The sequence below is a fragment of the Bactrocera neohumeralis genome, chromosome 5, assembly GCF_024586455.1.
Source record: "Bactrocera neohumeralis isolate Rockhampton chromosome 5, APGP_CSIRO_Bneo_wtdbg2-racon-allhic-juicebox.fasta_v2, whole genome shotgun sequence".
NCBI classification, from domain to species: domain Eukaryota; kingdom Metazoa; phylum Arthropoda; class Insecta; order Diptera; family Tephritidae; genus Bactrocera; species Bactrocera neohumeralis.
Window position 1 is genome coordinate 3,874,966 of NC_065922.1, and position 16,528 is coordinate 3,891,493.

General features: G+C 36.3%; 5 protein-coding genes across 7 annotated transcripts; 2 read left to right on the top strand and 3 right to left on the bottom strand.

Annotated features, from left to right (window-relative positions):
- Nucleotides 1–50: 50 nt before the first annotated feature.
- On the bottom strand, nt 51–2,456 carry LOC126760646 (SWI/SNF-related matrix-associated actin-dependent regulator of chromatin subfamily E member 1). The gene is made up of 2 exons (XM_050476444.1): nt 1,258–2,456; nt 51–1,194 (listed from the first exon to the last, which is right to left on the bottom strand). The coding sequence occupies exons 1-2, from the start codon at nt 2,345–2,347 to the stop codon at nt 194–196; spliced, it is 2,091 nt and encodes a 696-aa protein (XP_050332401.1). The 5' UTR covers nt 2,348–2,456; the 3' UTR covers nt 51–193.
- A 79-nt stretch (nt 2,457–2,535) lies between these two features.
- On the top strand, nt 2,536–3,226 carry LOC126760662 (frataxin homolog, mitochondrial). The gene is made up of 2 exons (XM_050476478.1): nt 2,536–2,885; nt 2,950–3,226. The coding sequence occupies exons 1-2, from the start codon at nt 2,565–2,567 to the stop codon at nt 3,205–3,207; spliced, it is 579 nt and encodes a 192-aa protein (XP_050332435.1). The 5' UTR covers nt 2,536–2,564; the 3' UTR covers nt 3,208–3,226.
- On the bottom strand, nt 3,225–10,398 carry LOC126760633 (uncharacterized protein CG7065). Of its 2 annotated transcripts, XR_007667226.1 has the most exons (3): nt 7,656–10,398; nt 5,229–6,808; nt 3,225–5,166 (listed from the first exon to the last, which is right to left on the bottom strand). XR_007667226.1 is itself a non-coding variant. In XM_050476417.1 (2 exons), the coding sequence occupies exons 1-2, from the start codon at nt 9,667–9,669 to the stop codon at nt 5,289–5,291; spliced, it is 3,534 nt and encodes a 1,177-aa protein (XP_050332374.1). In that variant the 5' UTR covers nt 9,670–10,398; the 3' UTR covers nt 5,226–5,288. The 2 variants fall into 2 exon arrangements, 1 of the variants encoding a protein (XP_050332374.1); XM_050476417.1 differs by lacking the exon at nt 3,225–5,166 and having other exon boundaries at nt 5,226–6,808.
- Nucleotides 10,399–10,504: 106 nt separating this feature from the next.
- On the bottom strand, nt 10,505–12,675 carry LOC126760653 (transmembrane protein 185B). Of its 2 annotated transcripts, XM_050476466.1 has the most exons (7): nt 12,545–12,675; nt 12,360–12,491; nt 12,010–12,080; nt 11,848–11,953; nt 11,446–11,783; nt 11,266–11,396; nt 10,505–11,201 (listed from the first exon to the last, which is right to left on the bottom strand). In XM_050476466.1, the coding sequence occupies exons 2-7, from the start codon at nt 12,395–12,397 to the stop codon at nt 10,830–10,832; spliced, it is 1,056 nt and encodes a 351-aa protein (XP_050332423.1). In that variant the 5' UTR covers nt 12,398–12,491; nt 12,545–12,675; the 3' UTR covers nt 10,505–10,829. The 2 variants fall into 2 exon arrangements, with proteins under 2 accessions (XP_050332423.1, XP_050332422.1); XM_050476465.1 differs by having other exon boundaries at nt 12,360–12,675.
- A 354-nt stretch (nt 12,676–13,029) lies between these two features.
- On the top strand, nt 13,030–16,040 carry LOC126760654 (mitochondrial import receptor subunit TOM40 homolog 1). The gene is made up of 4 exons (XM_050476467.1): nt 13,030–13,393; nt 13,640–13,902; nt 13,999–14,416; nt 14,489–16,040. Exons 1-4 carry the CDS (start codon nt 13,186–13,188, stop codon nt 14,626–14,628), a joined length of 1,029 nt encoding a protein of 342 aa, XP_050332424.1. The 5' UTR covers nt 13,030–13,185; the 3' UTR covers nt 14,629–16,040.
- The last annotated feature ends 488 nt before the right edge of the window (nt 16,041–16,528 follow it).

Genomic DNA, 16,528 nt, shown 5'->3' on the forward strand with positions numbered 1-16,528 from the left:
TAAATATTTCCAATTCAAAGAGGCCACCATCAAATAATGATTCACATATATTATAATTACCTTCAGCAACTTTATTGCTCTATAGATTAGACATTTAGAGACCATCTAATATTTAGTATTTATGCATAAGTATAAAATGGGCAAATGGTTTGAGAAAATTTTATAATATTAAGCATGCGAAGATTATCCTCATTTACTCAGCGCCAGTATCTTTCTTTTCAATCTCAGTTTTGGTAACATCAGATGCCGTAATACCAACGCCAGAAGCTGTTGTTGATGCACTTGCGTTACCCGATCCAGCAACAGCTAAAGGTGGAACTGTACCTGTTACAGGTTGCTGTTGTGGTAAAACTGGATTATGGGGTGGTTGTTGACCATAAACATCGTGGGGCTGTTGTGGTTGTGCTGAAACAGGTCCACCATGCTCCGGATAATGAACAGGCGAACCGTTGTGCTGTGGCGGTGGACGTGCATTCATATAATGTGAGCTCGGAGGTGGACCGTAAGGTTGTTGGTAGTGTGGATAAGGAGCATATTGTCCATATGGCTGAGCAGGATGTGCCCCATACTGCGGTTGATAGTATGGTGACCGAGTGGGACCAGTTGGGGCACCGTAACTGCCATACCCACTATGAGGGGGCATAGCTGACATAGATTGATGTGGAGGTAAATGAGGGGGTAAATGAGTATGTGTTGGAGGAGGATGATGTGGGTGCATTGGCATTGTTGGTGGAACTGGTTGGGTTGGAGGTGGCTGTTGAGCAGATTGCGGTTGGGGTGGTTGTTGATTAGCTTGATTAACAGCTTGTGGTGGTGGTGTTTGTGTTGGTGGTACACTTATTTGAGATGATGGATTTGATACAGCTGCAGATGAAAGAGCATGGTTTCCAGCAGCGCCTTCTATTGGACCCGTTTGTGGAGGTGGGGTTGGTGTTGGTGTTGGTACTTTACTGGGCTGTCCAGGTTTTATATTCGACGAAGTTGGTGATTTGTTACTTGTCTCCTTTATTAATTCCCCTCCCATTTTACCTACAGATTTCTGTACCTCTGGTCTAGGGGGCACCGGTGCTGAAGGTTTTGAGCTGGGTTCAATGTCCATCGGCTCTGGCTCTGTTTTACTGCCACACTCATTTCCATCTCTTGGAGTTTGAAGTGTTTGTGTACTTGGAAGTGACATATCTGAATCTTTTTTTCCTAAAATTTTGGAATGTAAGCAATTTTAACATGAATAAATAATATATATAATTTGAATCTTACCTGAAGATGGCAAAACACCAGTACCAGATTGTACAGTAGGAGAAACGATTTTATCTTCATTAGGAGTACCCACTGCTTGCGGTATACCCGTAGCGGAACTCCCACCAGAGGGATGTTCATCTGCACGCTGTCGTTCTCGCTTAATTTCGTCATATATTTTTACTACCATTTTCTGGAATGTGTCCTCATCTACTGCAGGTTTGCAATGACGCTTTAATTCTTCTTGGAAAGCTTCACTGGATTCTACCATACGTTGTTTTTTTGCCTCAAATTTTTCTTCCATTTGTTGTAGCTCAGCTTCAAGTTTCGTTTGATGCATAGTAAGTGAACTTACTTGACGTTTCAATACTTGCATACGTTGAGTAGTTACTACAGAACGTACATCCGGGACTACAGCGTCTGAAAATATCTCATTGATAAGCCGATGGTTGCGCAAATAGCGGGCATATGCTACGTGCTTAAATGAATATCCCTCATCCTGATCGTCTTCGTCTTCTGCAGGTTGTATATCAATCCGTCGTTCCTGTTGACTTTTACCACTGGATCTAGATGGTGTCTCGTGTACATCGGAATCTGATTTAACTTTGCTCTTAGCAGCAAGAAATGTAAGGTAAGCCGGTGAATTGTGGTACGTTTTCAATGCTTTTTCGTACTCAACTTTATCAGCCTCATACTCATCAATGAATTCTTGCTTTTCTGATTCAGTTAGTTGTTTCCACATTGCACCAATCTTTTTTCCTAGTTCCCATAATTTTAAGTCTGGATATTGTGCCTTAACACTATCCCAAATACGTTTCGAGTATCTCATATATGGCAGCACAGGCTTCTCTGGAGGCTTTGGTGGTTTAGGTGTACGAGACTCCGACTGATTTTTCGAACTGGAAGATTTGCCTGCCTTTTGAGGGGTAAAAGCGGGATTACCATAGTTGCTATGAGTAAATATTGGTGTAGTATCTTTATTTCGATCAGAACCTCCACCAGCAGTCGAAGAACGCGAGCGACTACTTCCAGAGCCGCTACTAGGTGCTGGGGTTGGCGGTCCCGTAGGTGCACCAACAGCAATTTGTTTGTAATTACTTGGTAGAGACATTACGTCTTAAAAAATATTAGCATATACAAGTTTTTATTTTTTAATTTCACGAACTTGTTTGGCGTCGGTATTGCCCACAGAAAATCTCGCAAAATTCTACAAAATGGTCTGTCAATTATTAAAAATCCAGTGTTGCCAGCAGTACAAATAATAAATAAAATTTCATTTCAATTGACGTTTATAAATTCTTGAACAGCTGATTAGATCATTGTAGAGAATGTCGAGTTTATTGGTTTTACGTGCTTTAAGAATTTGTATAAATAAAAATCATGGACGAAATATATATAGACTAAATTTCGGAAGACAATTGCCACATTTGCATAGGCCGATAAATTCAACTTCCTCATATCCTCAAGTACTGTCAACACACAGATCATTTGGGTCTACAACCGAAAGCAAGAATGACACAAACGCAACTTTGGTGGATAGCAACACATATGAGCGAGTTTGCTCTGAGACTCTAGACGCGCTATGTGACTACTTTGAAGAACTCACAGAGAATGCTCAAAATTTATCATCTTGCGATGTTACCTATGGAGTATTTATTTAAGAATATCATAGATAAATCAAATATTTACTTAATTTTTTTTTATATTTCACAGGATGGCGTACTCACTGTTAAATTTGGTAATGAGTATGGCACCTATGTTATAAATCGTCAGACACCTAACAAACAGATTTGGCTCAGTTCTCCCACAAGTGGACCCAAACGTTATGATTTCGTATCAACTGAAGGGCAGTGGGGTAGGTGGATCTACAAACATAGCGGCGAATGTTTACATGACCTTTTGCAAAGAGAATTAAGGAAAATATTGACAGAACAAGACTTTGACTTTTCCCAACTTCCTTACGGGAAATAAATACTAAAACAACGATGTACTATTGAGATCTATTTATTTGAAAGAATTCTACATAGTTTCGCAATGAGATTGTAGGATACTTGGAGTTCATTTGATTCTCTTAACAATTTCATCCAACAGTTTATTCTGTATATCTAAAGCTCGTTCTTGTAATAAAAGTGTTTGCCTCAACAAGCTCATTTTTTCTTCATGCCTTCGCTGTTGAGCTTCATTGTAATCTGCAAGTGTCATATTAAGCCTTTCACTATTGAAATCGTCTGTTTTCCGTTTTGAATTTGATATCTCGTCGGATTCTGTATCAGGAATCCTTCTCTTTGAGTATTCCAAATTTATGACCGGAATTTCGTTTAATTCGCTTTGTTCATTCTTATCCTTTGTAACTAGTGAATCTACATCACAATCTACTAGTCTGTTCGGGCCTTTTTCTATGATTTCTTCTGTTTGTTGTGGCCTTTCTTCAGTGGCACGCGTCTCAGTTTCAATACGTGAGTTGAAGAGTACATCATCTCGATATATCCGTATGTGTTTACTTTTACGTGAAGAGAACTTTTCATTATTCACCGTAATTGTAATTAATTTATCATTATAAATTTCGTGTAGTGGTTGAAAGAAAACAAATTCTTCTGCTTCTTTTTTGGAGGAAACATTAAAATATTGTTGACGAAGCTGTGTGAACTTGTGGCGCACTTGTTGAGCGTCAAACTCAAAATAGCTCTCGCGCATATCTTTAGAAATGGCTTCCCAGACGCTTTCGTATATACTTTGAATTTCTTTAGGATCTTTCATATTCCTTTCATATTTATCGCGGTAAAGAGCTATAAGGCAGTGAACAGCATTTGGATAAAATGTATCCTCAAACGCAGTTTCCGATTTAATAAATCCCTGTGGGAGATTGTTGTGTGCACTTCCACTAACTTCTTCGATTTCGTCCGTGACACATTCATCCAAATACTCCACATTCTCAACTTCTTCCTCAGCAGTAGGTGAAGGTGCATGAGTTATTTTACGTTTCTGGGTAGTTCTTTTGTTGTTACGGCATTGCATTGTCAATATTCTTATAACACTTTATATAAAATTAAAAGTACAAATGATAAATATTCTATTTTACATCAGTATTTATTATTGTGATCCATACACTTAAAACAAATATGTATGTATGTGCTAAAAGTAATGTCAGGCTAAACACTCAAAATTGTAATAGAAGCTTAAAGCGATAGGTAAAAACCAAGATTTATTAGGATACCTCACGTGCAATTTTGAGGCGATATTGAAATCGATTTACAATTTATTTATTTATGTATATACCCAATATGCTAAAAGGAAATGCAATGATAATTTCAAAATTACAGATTCAAATTATGTTCAAAATTATTCGGGTACTTATGGGTTTCCAAGACACAATTTCAACTTTCTTTGAATTTTTAGGTCTATATATTTTTATAACTTATTTTGTACTTACCGTGCGTCTCCATATTTGTAAACATTAAAGAAAGTCTGCATTTATTAATATATTTCACCCCGAAGCTGTATTTACCAGCAATTAGATTTAAAAGCAGTGTTTCTCATATACATAATATTCAGGCATTTGAATTTTTCCTAAAGAATAAAATAAACCAGATTTTGGCTGCAAAGCGGCCCATATTTTTATACGAAATCAAAAAAAATAAAAGCGCGTATATTAATATTACGAGCTTGAGCATAAACCCCTTTGACCGAAAGTTCAATTACAATTAAGATTTTCTTATCTAATAATTTAATTAAATCCCAATGCGTAAGATGAAAAGTATTTAAAAACTTAATCCCTATCTTCATAGGAAAAAATTCATATTGCAATAGACATAAAGTATAGATGGTACATACATTTGATAGAACTCGTACGTGTACAATATTATTTTATTTGAAACATTTTACGATTAGTATTGGACATAAAGTTTTCATTTTCCAAGTTTTTTAGCTATCCTGAAATAACAAAGATTGTTCATTTATTTTGGAAAACTTTCGAAATTCTCATAAATACATACCGAGAGAGACGAGACGTAATTTTTTTTTATTCTTATGCGATATTTAAATGCTTGCGAAAATTAATGTGGACCTTGACCATACATATTATTGTAACCCATATTTTGCTGTGATCCTTGTGGTTGTTGCCCCATGAAATTTTGCATACCGAACTGCTGACCATCTCCCATACCCCATTGTTGATAGCCCGGGTAACCAGGCCCGCTGTTGTTATTGTAGCCCATCGAGTTGTAATATGATTGATTATTATTCATTCCACCCATCTGTTGATAGCCACTACCGCCAGGATAAGCTTGCGGCTGTGACGGTTGACCTTGTTGATAGTAGGGCATAGTAGTTGGCTGTATTGATGGGTGTGTCTGTTGTTGCATTGCTTGATTTTTCGGAACTTTGGGCACACTTGGTACATTGGACCTAGTCGGTATCTGTTGTCCTTTCCCATCATTTGTGTGTGTCGATTTAGTATTAGTTTTCTGATTTGAATTACTTTGTTGCAATGAGCCCATCAAATTGGCAATTAAATTTTGTGTATCGCTCAGTGATATATTAAGACCAGCACGATTAAATGTCAATGCATTCGGTGATGACGATACCGGAATAATAGGCGCTGGAGCTTGTACAGGAGCCGGCTTCTTTTTTTCAAGGCTTAACATAGATTCTCCTTTAGATTGACGTGAATTATCACTTACTTTTCGGAATGCCGCCTTAAACACATCATCTACATTATAATCATCATCTTCGTCTTCATCATCAAGACTAAATCTATTTGGATTCGAAACACTAGCACCACGACGTCGATCATCATCGTCATCATCGGAAATACGACCACGTCCTTTGTTAGTACTTGTAACTGGAGACTCATCAAAACGACTATCACGAGTGCGCGATCTTTCTCGGAGATTGGACTTACTTGTACTAGCTGAGGGTGATGAATAAGCAGCTTCAGTTAGGTCAGCCAGGTTAACAAATTTTCTCAGTTTCTCAACACGTAATGGGTCAGCTGTTTCCAATTTCTTTAGATGTGCTATCAAATGATGTTGCTCCTCACTCGACAAGTGCTTAAAGTTTTGCAATAGTGTTTGTAGGTCAGAGTCCGTTAATGATTCCAACATGTTGTTAGCACCATCATTCTTTGCATCTTTATCAACTGTCTCATTTGAAGCTTCATTCTCATTGACGTGGCCACGAACATTCCCGGTACCTATTTCATTTTCCATCAAGTCTTCAACAATAGTCGGGAAAGCAGCCAATGCAGCAGAGGTGGTAGATGACGACGATGGTACATATATACCTAATTGAGCTAGCAAAGCTGCAAGTTGTAAAGCTTTACCATCCAATTCTCGTTTTTCTTTCGATAATTTTACGAATAAAAGGAATATGAAAATCAACTTATCCATATCCTCGGTGGATACATCCTCGCGTCCTTGAAAGACTAAAGCGGCAGCCAATTTAGTGGAAATAACTTGGCGGTCGAATGGTAAATCTTTAATACTAAAACTGTCTGATTTCTTGACTTTAATGGCTGATTCGCCTTTATCGTTAGTTTTTGCAACTTCAGTGTTAATATTATTTGATGAGTTACCTAAGTGGGTGTTAAAAATAGAAAAACATCATTTAATATTTGAATGCCAAAATGGAAGACATACTATGTTATGAAATATTTTAGCTTTTACTCTTTTCTTTTTCTTTGCAATAGGCCCATATACCGATGTTGGATATTTGGCTTCTCTTCGACACATTATAATATTTTCACTTACACTTAAAACTTTAGTACGAATGCACGAAGTAGGCAAAAAAAGGAATCGGTTTTGAGTAAGAAAAAAAAACGTAAATGAAGCGTTCTCGCAAATCTTCAAATGCTTAGGCAAGCGACGGGACGGTCGAAATATTTCACAATTCACTTCTTTTAAATATGAGTACAAAACTAAGCTGATTCAATAGTTGAAAAAAAAAACACTAGCAAAAACAGCCTTTAGATATACGAGTATACTCACGTATATTCGTATATTTTATATAGAGGTTTACCACTCTAAAAATTTTGAATTGGTGGTACGATAGAACGATTTAAAATTGTATGAATGTTGTAGCTTAAAAAAAAAAAAAAAAACATTTTATCACAATACAACGATATATATACTCGGGAATTTCAATTCACACTTTTCCACGTGTCACATCGTGGTTTTTCTTCAAATAGTTTATGTTACCTTAGCTTTATAAAGTAAATAATATTACATAGTTCATTTACAATTATGTCTTATATATCTACGTTCACACATGTGTGCCACTTTCCTAATATCCTTTATTTGCTTTACTATCTTTTAATGGATTAATTATAATTATATTCAATACAGAATATGTTATATTTTAATGTTATATATACATATACATAAAGGTTTTGTACTTACTGTTTCAAAATGATTGGTACTTACCTTTTGTTGAAACCTGATGAATTACAGTAGCAATATTTTGTATAGCTTTTTTTACAGCTCTGATTTTTTGTTGATCGTCTAGGACGTCCGCGATTATTATACCTTTCAATTTTTCTTTGATAGTTTCAAAAAATACAACGTGGTCCTCATTAAACAATAAATCGTCTGCAGAATTGGCCTTCACCTTCTCTAATGCCAAAGCCTTGCCTAACAAATCAACTACTTTTGGTCCAAGACTGCCCAGATGGTCCTCAAGTGCTGTAAGCAAACGCAGTACAGCTACAACCGTGAGTGGTCCATTGTCTTCAGGCTCTGCTTCTTCTCTAGCTGTTGCAGATTTAGAATTCGGTGATGGTGAACGTTCATATTTTGGATATTGGTGAGGTTCGAGAATTCGATAATGTGATGATCCACCAAAATGTGCAGAAGTTGATACAGCTGAAAATCTTCCGCGTGGTGGATATGATGAACTGAAATACTCACTTTCAACAACGGATGGTGGAAAATTTCGTGTTGGATGGCGATGACGGTGGGAATGCATGGGATATGCATTATACTCATCCGAAAGTGGACTTTTTGATAATGATGAGGAACGATCACGTGACCGCTTATAATCACGACCACGTGAGATACGTGGCGACTTGGATCGTGAACGACGCGAACGAGAATGCGATCGAGAATGTGTTCGTGTTCGGAGATTTCTACCGCGAACCGGTGACTCATCGTCACTTATATTAATAATATCGCCTGAATTTTTGGAACGTTTTGAGGCAATGTCAAGGCCACGATCAGAAAGCTTTGGTCCTAAAACATGACCTCCAGATGTTATACCTACTGCATTTCGACCAATATGTACTTTGTATTTTTCCTTCAGCTGGTCGACCATCTCCTCTGCATTCTCTGGCAGACCAAGTTTAACTTTAATTTCTTTCTTCTTTTTTTCTACTTCTGAGTTGAACAAATCCTTCATGCGTTCAGTCCAAAAAGCAATCCACTCAGGTTTGTAATCGTATTTATTCGGGTCTGTTTTCTTCTCCATCTGTAACTCCTTATAACGTCGGTTCCAAAATTTCTTCCATTCATCAGGATATAAAGGATGTTTTTCTGGGTTCTTGTCATAATCTTGTTGAATTTTTTCCATTTGTTTAAGTTGTATTTCGAGCATACACTTATATTTTTCCCACTTATACTTTTCTTGTGCAATATGCGAAGCCTGCAGCGATAGTTCTTTTGGTGTTGGGAGCTTCTTTTCAGCTTCCTTACGATCTTCGCTTCGTTCTTCTTCGAAAGGCGGCGAGCGTCGGACCCGCGGCAACACTCTATAAGCAGGTGATTGTTCCCGTTTTTTCAATTTTTTCGAATTTGATGGTCCATCGGAGTCACTTGAAATTTCATCCAAGTCGTCGCGGTTTGATTTTACTGGAAAGTCTTCAATTATACGTTTCGGAGCTTTAATAGTTATTTGTAATGTTTGCTCTGTTTTGTTCGTAGTTGAGCTCGAATTGGGTTCCCAAAGAGACCGATCGATCACGTCAAGAAAGTTTGGACCATTTCGTTCGTCAAAATGAAATTTATTATTAATTTCTCCAACAAATTTGGCTTTCATACGACGAAAGTCATCGCTATTGGCAACCATTAACTTTAAACGACCATGGTGATCTTCTACAGCTTTAGATAATTTTTGCACAACGCTTAAAAGAATCTGATGCGAATTCGGTTTGTATTTGACAGGATTGAATTCACGTACCGCCGTTGGGAAATGTTTCTCTAGATACTTTAGGCGATGATTGTAAGATGTCCAATGTTGCATTATGGTGCGTGGATCACCACGCTTATCACAAAGCACACAAAAGTAACCAGGTTCACGGCGGTCATCTTCGTGCAATTCAAGTGTATACTCAAGACCAACAAGAGCATTGCCTTTGTATTGATCAATTGCCTTTTGGATTTGGGGGTCACGATTTATTTCATCCTCAAAACCGGGCGGTACTGGTTCTCCCGCAATTATATTCATATTTTCACAAAATAGCACAATTTCCAATTCACTGGTTTTAAACTCTTACGCGTTTTAAACTATAGCAAAACTCGTTAACAAAATTAGGAAAGTTGAAATTCTCAAGATATTGGGTTATATGTAATAGCACAAAGAATCATGCAAATATTGTTGAATATCTTCTCTAATTAAGATACAATAAAACTAAAGTATATTTATCGTTTAATCTTGCTCGACACAAGTAGAAAATTGTATTTTTATAAAAATTTTCTTCCTATTACACTGAAAAGACGCCTGAAAAAATGAATATGTATATTTTCGGCTTTTTTGTATGCAATGTCCTCAAAACGCAGTGTTGCATATCGATTTCCCATAATTTCTTCTATTACAATTCTTTTGCTAGAACCAAGTGGTGAATTAATAACTATTTTCACATATCTGCTATTAGTCAATTTAAAGGCATTCACTATTTGTCTATTGTTGCGAACATAATATATTAACGATATTTTTTTTTCGTTTTGCATACTTTTGAAACATGCAGACTATGAAAACGTCAAAATACAAATGAAATTCTAATAAGAAAATTAAACCAAAAATACTTATTTAACACTGAAATCATATGAAACTTTTATATGTGATTTAATGTGTTTATTTACAAATGCAATTGTACATAAAACATAATATTGCTAACAAACACTAATAAGTACTTAGCTGAAAAGGGTTAAAAACTTTTGCCTTTACAGATTTTATTTACTTTTGTTTCTAACCTAGAAATTATTCTGTTATTATTAAAAGTGATATAAAAGACATAATTCGGAAAATAATAGTAGGTGACCAAAATATTACGCATTTGAAATTAAAACAGTAAATTAAAAATTGTTTATTTTGAATTTCTTAAATAGGAAGAATTTTAATTATTTTGGTCAAAGTTTTTCTAGCCCTGCTTCTACCTAATGAACAGGACATACAGGATTCATGTGTGCTTCTAAGCTACTTATTAGCTTGCAATTTTCGAAGCGAAAACGCTTAAACAACGGAATCGACAAGCTCAAATGAAATGTAATCCCCATATCATTGTGTGCAGTACATACATTCTAAATTCTAATAGTTTCAGTTATCTTAAGCTATATGAAAGTATTTGGACTCATATTTGTTTATGAGTTTAAAATATTCCAAAAATCTTAGTCAGGCATGTCAATACTGATTATGGGCATCACTGGTTTCATGTTATCATTTTTGGCTCCCTTTTTGCTCTTTTTATCGTGCTTGTCGAAGTCTTCTGTATGTGCATTACTAGTAGAAGCATCCAAAGGAACTGATTGCGCAGCTGCTGACCGATCCACGTGATAAGATATATTACCATATTCCTGTAGGAAAGGCATGGCTGATAATAGAAACTGGTGGAAGGATTTACGAATTCCGAACCACCATTTGTTTCCACCTTTTGCACTAAAACTTAATCCAATTAATGCTGATAGTGAAATCATTAAAGGACTGAAAACAATCATATAGGGAAACTTCAGTTCTCCTTCCAGTTTATCACAAATTACAACCTAAAAATATGATTATATTATCGTATTTATCATATACATATGTTAAATGTGTTATAATTCATACCTGAAAACAAAGCAAAGGAAGTACTGTGCAAATATTTCCCACAGCCGCATTTAAAGCAGCTCGCTTTTGCTGTAAAGATATTTCCGGTGCACGCATCATAATGCCGCAAAATATTACATTGTATAGAACACCTATATAGGTTTTTTAGTTAGGAGCAAAATTTAAATTTGGTTTACTTACTGACTAAGCTCAAACAAATAACTATCCACATTGGGACAAATACCACTTCCCAATTCCAGTTGACGAATTGGTCTAACTTAAGAGGCAACGACACAAACTGCAACGCGTTAACCGCCAAAAATAGCTCCAGCTCAAAAGAACGATCGTGCTTAACAGCCCACACACAAGCTCCGACACTCGCCACCGAACCAAATATTAATGGTATGAAAACTAGCACCCAGAGATGTCGGCCAGAACTTAATTTGTCACAAGCGAGCAATTCGAACATGAGTAAAATAAGATGCAGTGAGAGAGATATCAGCATTGCCTTGAATTGCGTGTACGAATCACCTTCAAGTCTACAATAAAAGGAGAGACCGTGATATTAAAATCTGAATTGATTAGCCAAAAGCAACGCATTACCGGTAATGTGGGTACCGGCACCAAACTACAGCACCGACTGCGGCACCCAAAATGGCGATTCCTTTCCATATCCATAACGGCATAAAAATGGCCCAATATGGCCAATCTACGAGAAATCGTTGAAAACAGTGTAATTCAATGAAAGAAATTTGATAATCTTACCAATACCACCATCTAAGCGGAGAGCAAACAATATTATAAATCCAAGCAAGCTGCAGTGCACTACGAATTTGCTGAATGAGTAAAATTAAGAATAGCAACACAACATGAGTGACTTAAGATATACTATATATATTTATAAATACAGGTGTGTATGAGCTCAGGAATATCTCAAAGCCATTTCTTTCAAAACAAAGTATTGGTTTTATTCATTACCATTGATATCGTTACATTTTTGGTTATTACTTTGTGCTCTGCACCAGTGAACTTATATTCGCAATAGCTCAAATATATGCATTACAATCTTCAACACACATGTATAATATTGTTTTTTTTACGAAACATTTGCTTACCTGGGATTAAAATCCCTAAAAAATGACTGTAAATTCATAACCACCTATTCCCCTTTACGTTCCAAGGTTAAAGCGATAACCAAAAAATCTTTGTTAGGAAGTGATTGTCCCTTTATATAAATTTACAGGATGCTGCCAACGATTGAATAGTTACTGAAGCTCTTAATTTGGTTGGAGGCACTTACAGATTACATAACTATATAAATCTTGTTACTTGGCATTTTATAATAATATTCATCTGCTTGAATCAGTTTCAGAAAAAAATTGTTTAACTTTTCTTCTGCCTATGTTGCTATAAAACAATAAAACAGAATAACATAAGCTCGGCATCAAAGGCAATGTTGACGTATGTCAAAAAAGAAGAAATAACAATACTTAGGGTTGCCAGCCCTTACCAGGTATTCTGGTGCAGATACCCGCTTCATAAACAATATGATTTTTCCGAAAATATGAGCCATAAAATATAATAGTTCTACATAATTGTAGTTAAATTGAACGTCGTTTGACATAGTACTATTCACCGATACTGGTATATATGCTTTGTTCTCTTTGAGTATTTTTTTTGTGGTAACTCTTCTGATTAAAAGCTGGAGATAAGAAATTGAAAAGTGTTATCTCTGCAAACTCAACACACACGTGGTGGAAATTCACCCAACTGTCAAAACTAACGTCACTGCAATTTTTCGTTCTTTTCATCGGAAAATTTGTGAACTTTCCCACTTTTTGTTTCGAAATTCGGGAAAGATTTCAATAAGACCTGTATAAAAAGCGTGATAAATTGCAGAAATAAGTGTTTAAATTGAGAAACTTGAGTGTGTAAATAAATATGGGGAATGTTTTGGCCGCATCGTCTAGCTCTAGCTCATCGCTGGACGCTGCCAAACTGGGATTACCAGAATTGTCAAGTCCATCGCAGAGCCCTTCCGCTACTTCAGCGACGTCTGCGGCGTCTTCTGCCAACGACGGAGGAGATTTAAAGGAACAAAAGCTTGAGAATCCTGGAACTGTTGAAGAACTGCATAAGAAATGTAAAGGTGAGCGTGTGTGTTCTTTCAAGTCACCGGTTTAGTTCCACTACAAGTGATGACATAACCCAAACGCATGTGAAAGAATGGTGTTTTCATGTTATTCGTTGTGGTGGTGGAAATGACAGCGCACAAGTGCTGCACGCTGCTTCACATACATCAAACAAACCCCTCACACTTCATTTTCTTATATATGTACAAAATTACAAGTTTATTAATTGTGATATGATATGTTTATCTTTTGCTACTTTGTAGATATTCAAGCTATGACCTTTGAAGGTGCGAAAATTATGCTGAATAAAGGCTTAAGTAATCATTTTCAAGTTTCGCATACTTTAAACCTCTGCAGTACACAGCCAAGTGGGTACCGATTTGGTGCTACTTATGTAGGTACCAAACAGTTCGGGCCATCAGAAGCTTTCCCAGTATTGCTGGGTGACATTGATCCTTCCGGAAATCTAAACGCCAACGTTATACACCAATTTACTCCGCGCATTCGTTGTAAATTCGCCTCGCAAGTAAGTGAATACTGACTTGCTTCTGTTAAATTGCTTTGCAATTAGTTATTGTTTTTTTTTATATTTACAATTTAATTTCGATACTTTATTTCACAGATTCAAGATTCTAAACTCACAGCTGCCCAGTTAACAACTGATTACCGTGGTGATGACTACACAGCCTCCCTAACCGTTGGCAATCCAAACATTTTTAATAATTCTGGCGTTTTTGTTGGTCACTATTTACAGTCAGTAACTGATCACATTGCCCTTGGTGCAGAGCTTGCCTACCAATATGGTCCTAATGTACCGGGCGGCCAAATAGCTGTGGTATCAGCAGTTGGTCGTTACACACAAGCCGATTCTGTGTGGTCGGGAACTTTGGGACCTGGTGGCATTCATATCTGCTATTATCAAAAGGCCAGTGAACAACTGCAAATTGGTGTTGAAGTAGAAACTAGTCTAAGAATGCAGGAGGCTGTTGCAACGATTGGTTATCAAGTTGATTTGCCGAAGGCTGATCTCGTTTTCAGAGGTAAAAACGCATTTAATATAAATCACCATACATTTTTAATTACATAATTCATAATTTGTTTTGCAATCGTAGGTTCCTTCGATTCCAACTGGAATGTGTGCGGTGTGTTGGAGAAACGGTTGCAACCGCTTCCGTTTTCATTTGCTTTGAGCGGACGCTTGAATCATACCAAAAATCAGTTTAGACTCGGTTGCGGCTTGATAATTGGATAATTAGCTTCTCAGTTAATAGGTGTAAAGGGAGCTGAGTCTGTAACTGCAGCAACAGTTGCAGAGATAAAGACGGAGAGTTTAGTATAACAACAATTACAGTAGTATCAAACAACACAACAACAACAGTAGAAGGGCTGGCAGAAAATATCAAAACAAATATACGTTTATCAAAGACTACAACTTTTATTTACGAGAACAATGACTATTCAAAACACTTACATTTACAATTCGTAGTTTTACTTCTTCCGTAAAGAAGAATTTCGATAACGGTGAAATATTAGTGGCACGTTCGTCAACTTTGGAACGACATTTAAATTGCATCAGTGATTATTATATTTAAATTGCCGTTCTATTTGTCAAAAATTCACTATTGTGCAACTCTACAATAACACTTTCCAGTAGATTTCACTTTTAACAGCAAAGAGCGACAGCAAAATATGGAAAAGAATTAACAATTTAAGAAGAGCAGCGGTACGAGAATATACGCAAACAACGCTAATGCTCTGTCCAATTTTAGCAATACACGTCATTGTTGTTACAGTTAATTAAATTTGATTTACAAACTCCTTTTTGTAGTTAAACAATTTGTTATCAACAAAACCGAAATTTGCCTTTTAATTGTTTGAAGAAATTTTACTTTTAACAACAAAATTCAAATTAAAACCATTCAAATTTATTGTTAAGAATAAATAAATGAAATATAGAATTATACATACATACATAGATGTCATTATCTGCGTGGTCTGACTGCTCTAAAGAGTTGCCCACGGACGATACGGAGAGAAGGCAGCACCCAGTTCACTACTTAAACGGCAGCAGACGGCAGTTATCTACATAAGTATGTAATTAGACATGTTTGAAAAGTAAACCGAGTTTATGCTTAATTGCTACTTTGTTATGTTGTGTAAACACATTCGTTTTTGTTGTTTGCGAGTGTCAAACCAAAAATTAGTACAAATGATTTGCATTTGTTTGATTGCCAAACTCCTTAACAAATACAAAAACAAAAAAAGTTCATTTAATATATAATACTGCTATTGCGAACTGCGCAAAATACTGATCTATGCATTTGTATGCTTTTAATTATTAACTTAATTTACCGCACTTACCGTTGCAAGTGCCGAATTGTGTTTATTTTTATTGTAGCTTGCCTTTAGTTGTTAATTTTGCCAGGAGTGGCCACGATGGGAGCTGGCAATGGAATAAATGAGAAAGAAAAACTCAAAAATAACACAAAGAGCATTAATAGTTAAAGTTGTATAAAGTAAAGCAAATAAACACACAAACAAACAAAAACTGAAAATTATTATAAAAACAACAATTATACTAGTACGTATGCACCAACGGCATGCGCCAGCTCAGTTATTTTCACGCATTCAGAAATAAAGTTGAAAATGTTAAGTTGAACTAAATGGTATAACGGTTTTTGAATGAGGAACATACGCAGTCTAGCAAAATCCCACTCACTCTATCGTGTTGAATAAAGAGTGCAGAGAGTTTCGATTTGATAACGGTATAACATTGGATTTTCATCTCGGTTATTCACAAGCGTAATATATCTTTCCTGGTTGTTTCTAAATGTTTCAACTAATTGCAATGTAATTGTTAGAATTTCTGAAAATCATGGCCGCTCCGGAACAACTGTCTTTTCTTGCCAGATTGTTTAATATATATGTACATATGCATGTATATGTCAAATACCTGTGCCTGGGCTGGATTTTACACTTCCGTGGAAGTAGCATGTAGACCTGACCATATTCCAGGCTATGAATGCACTAATGGTGTGCAATCTACTTGTCGGTAAATCCTGGTGTTACTACCCAAGCACATCATGAAGGTTAGACCGATTATTACTCATGGGGCGGTGGCTTGGACCCCAAAAGCATCGGAGATTTCGCTA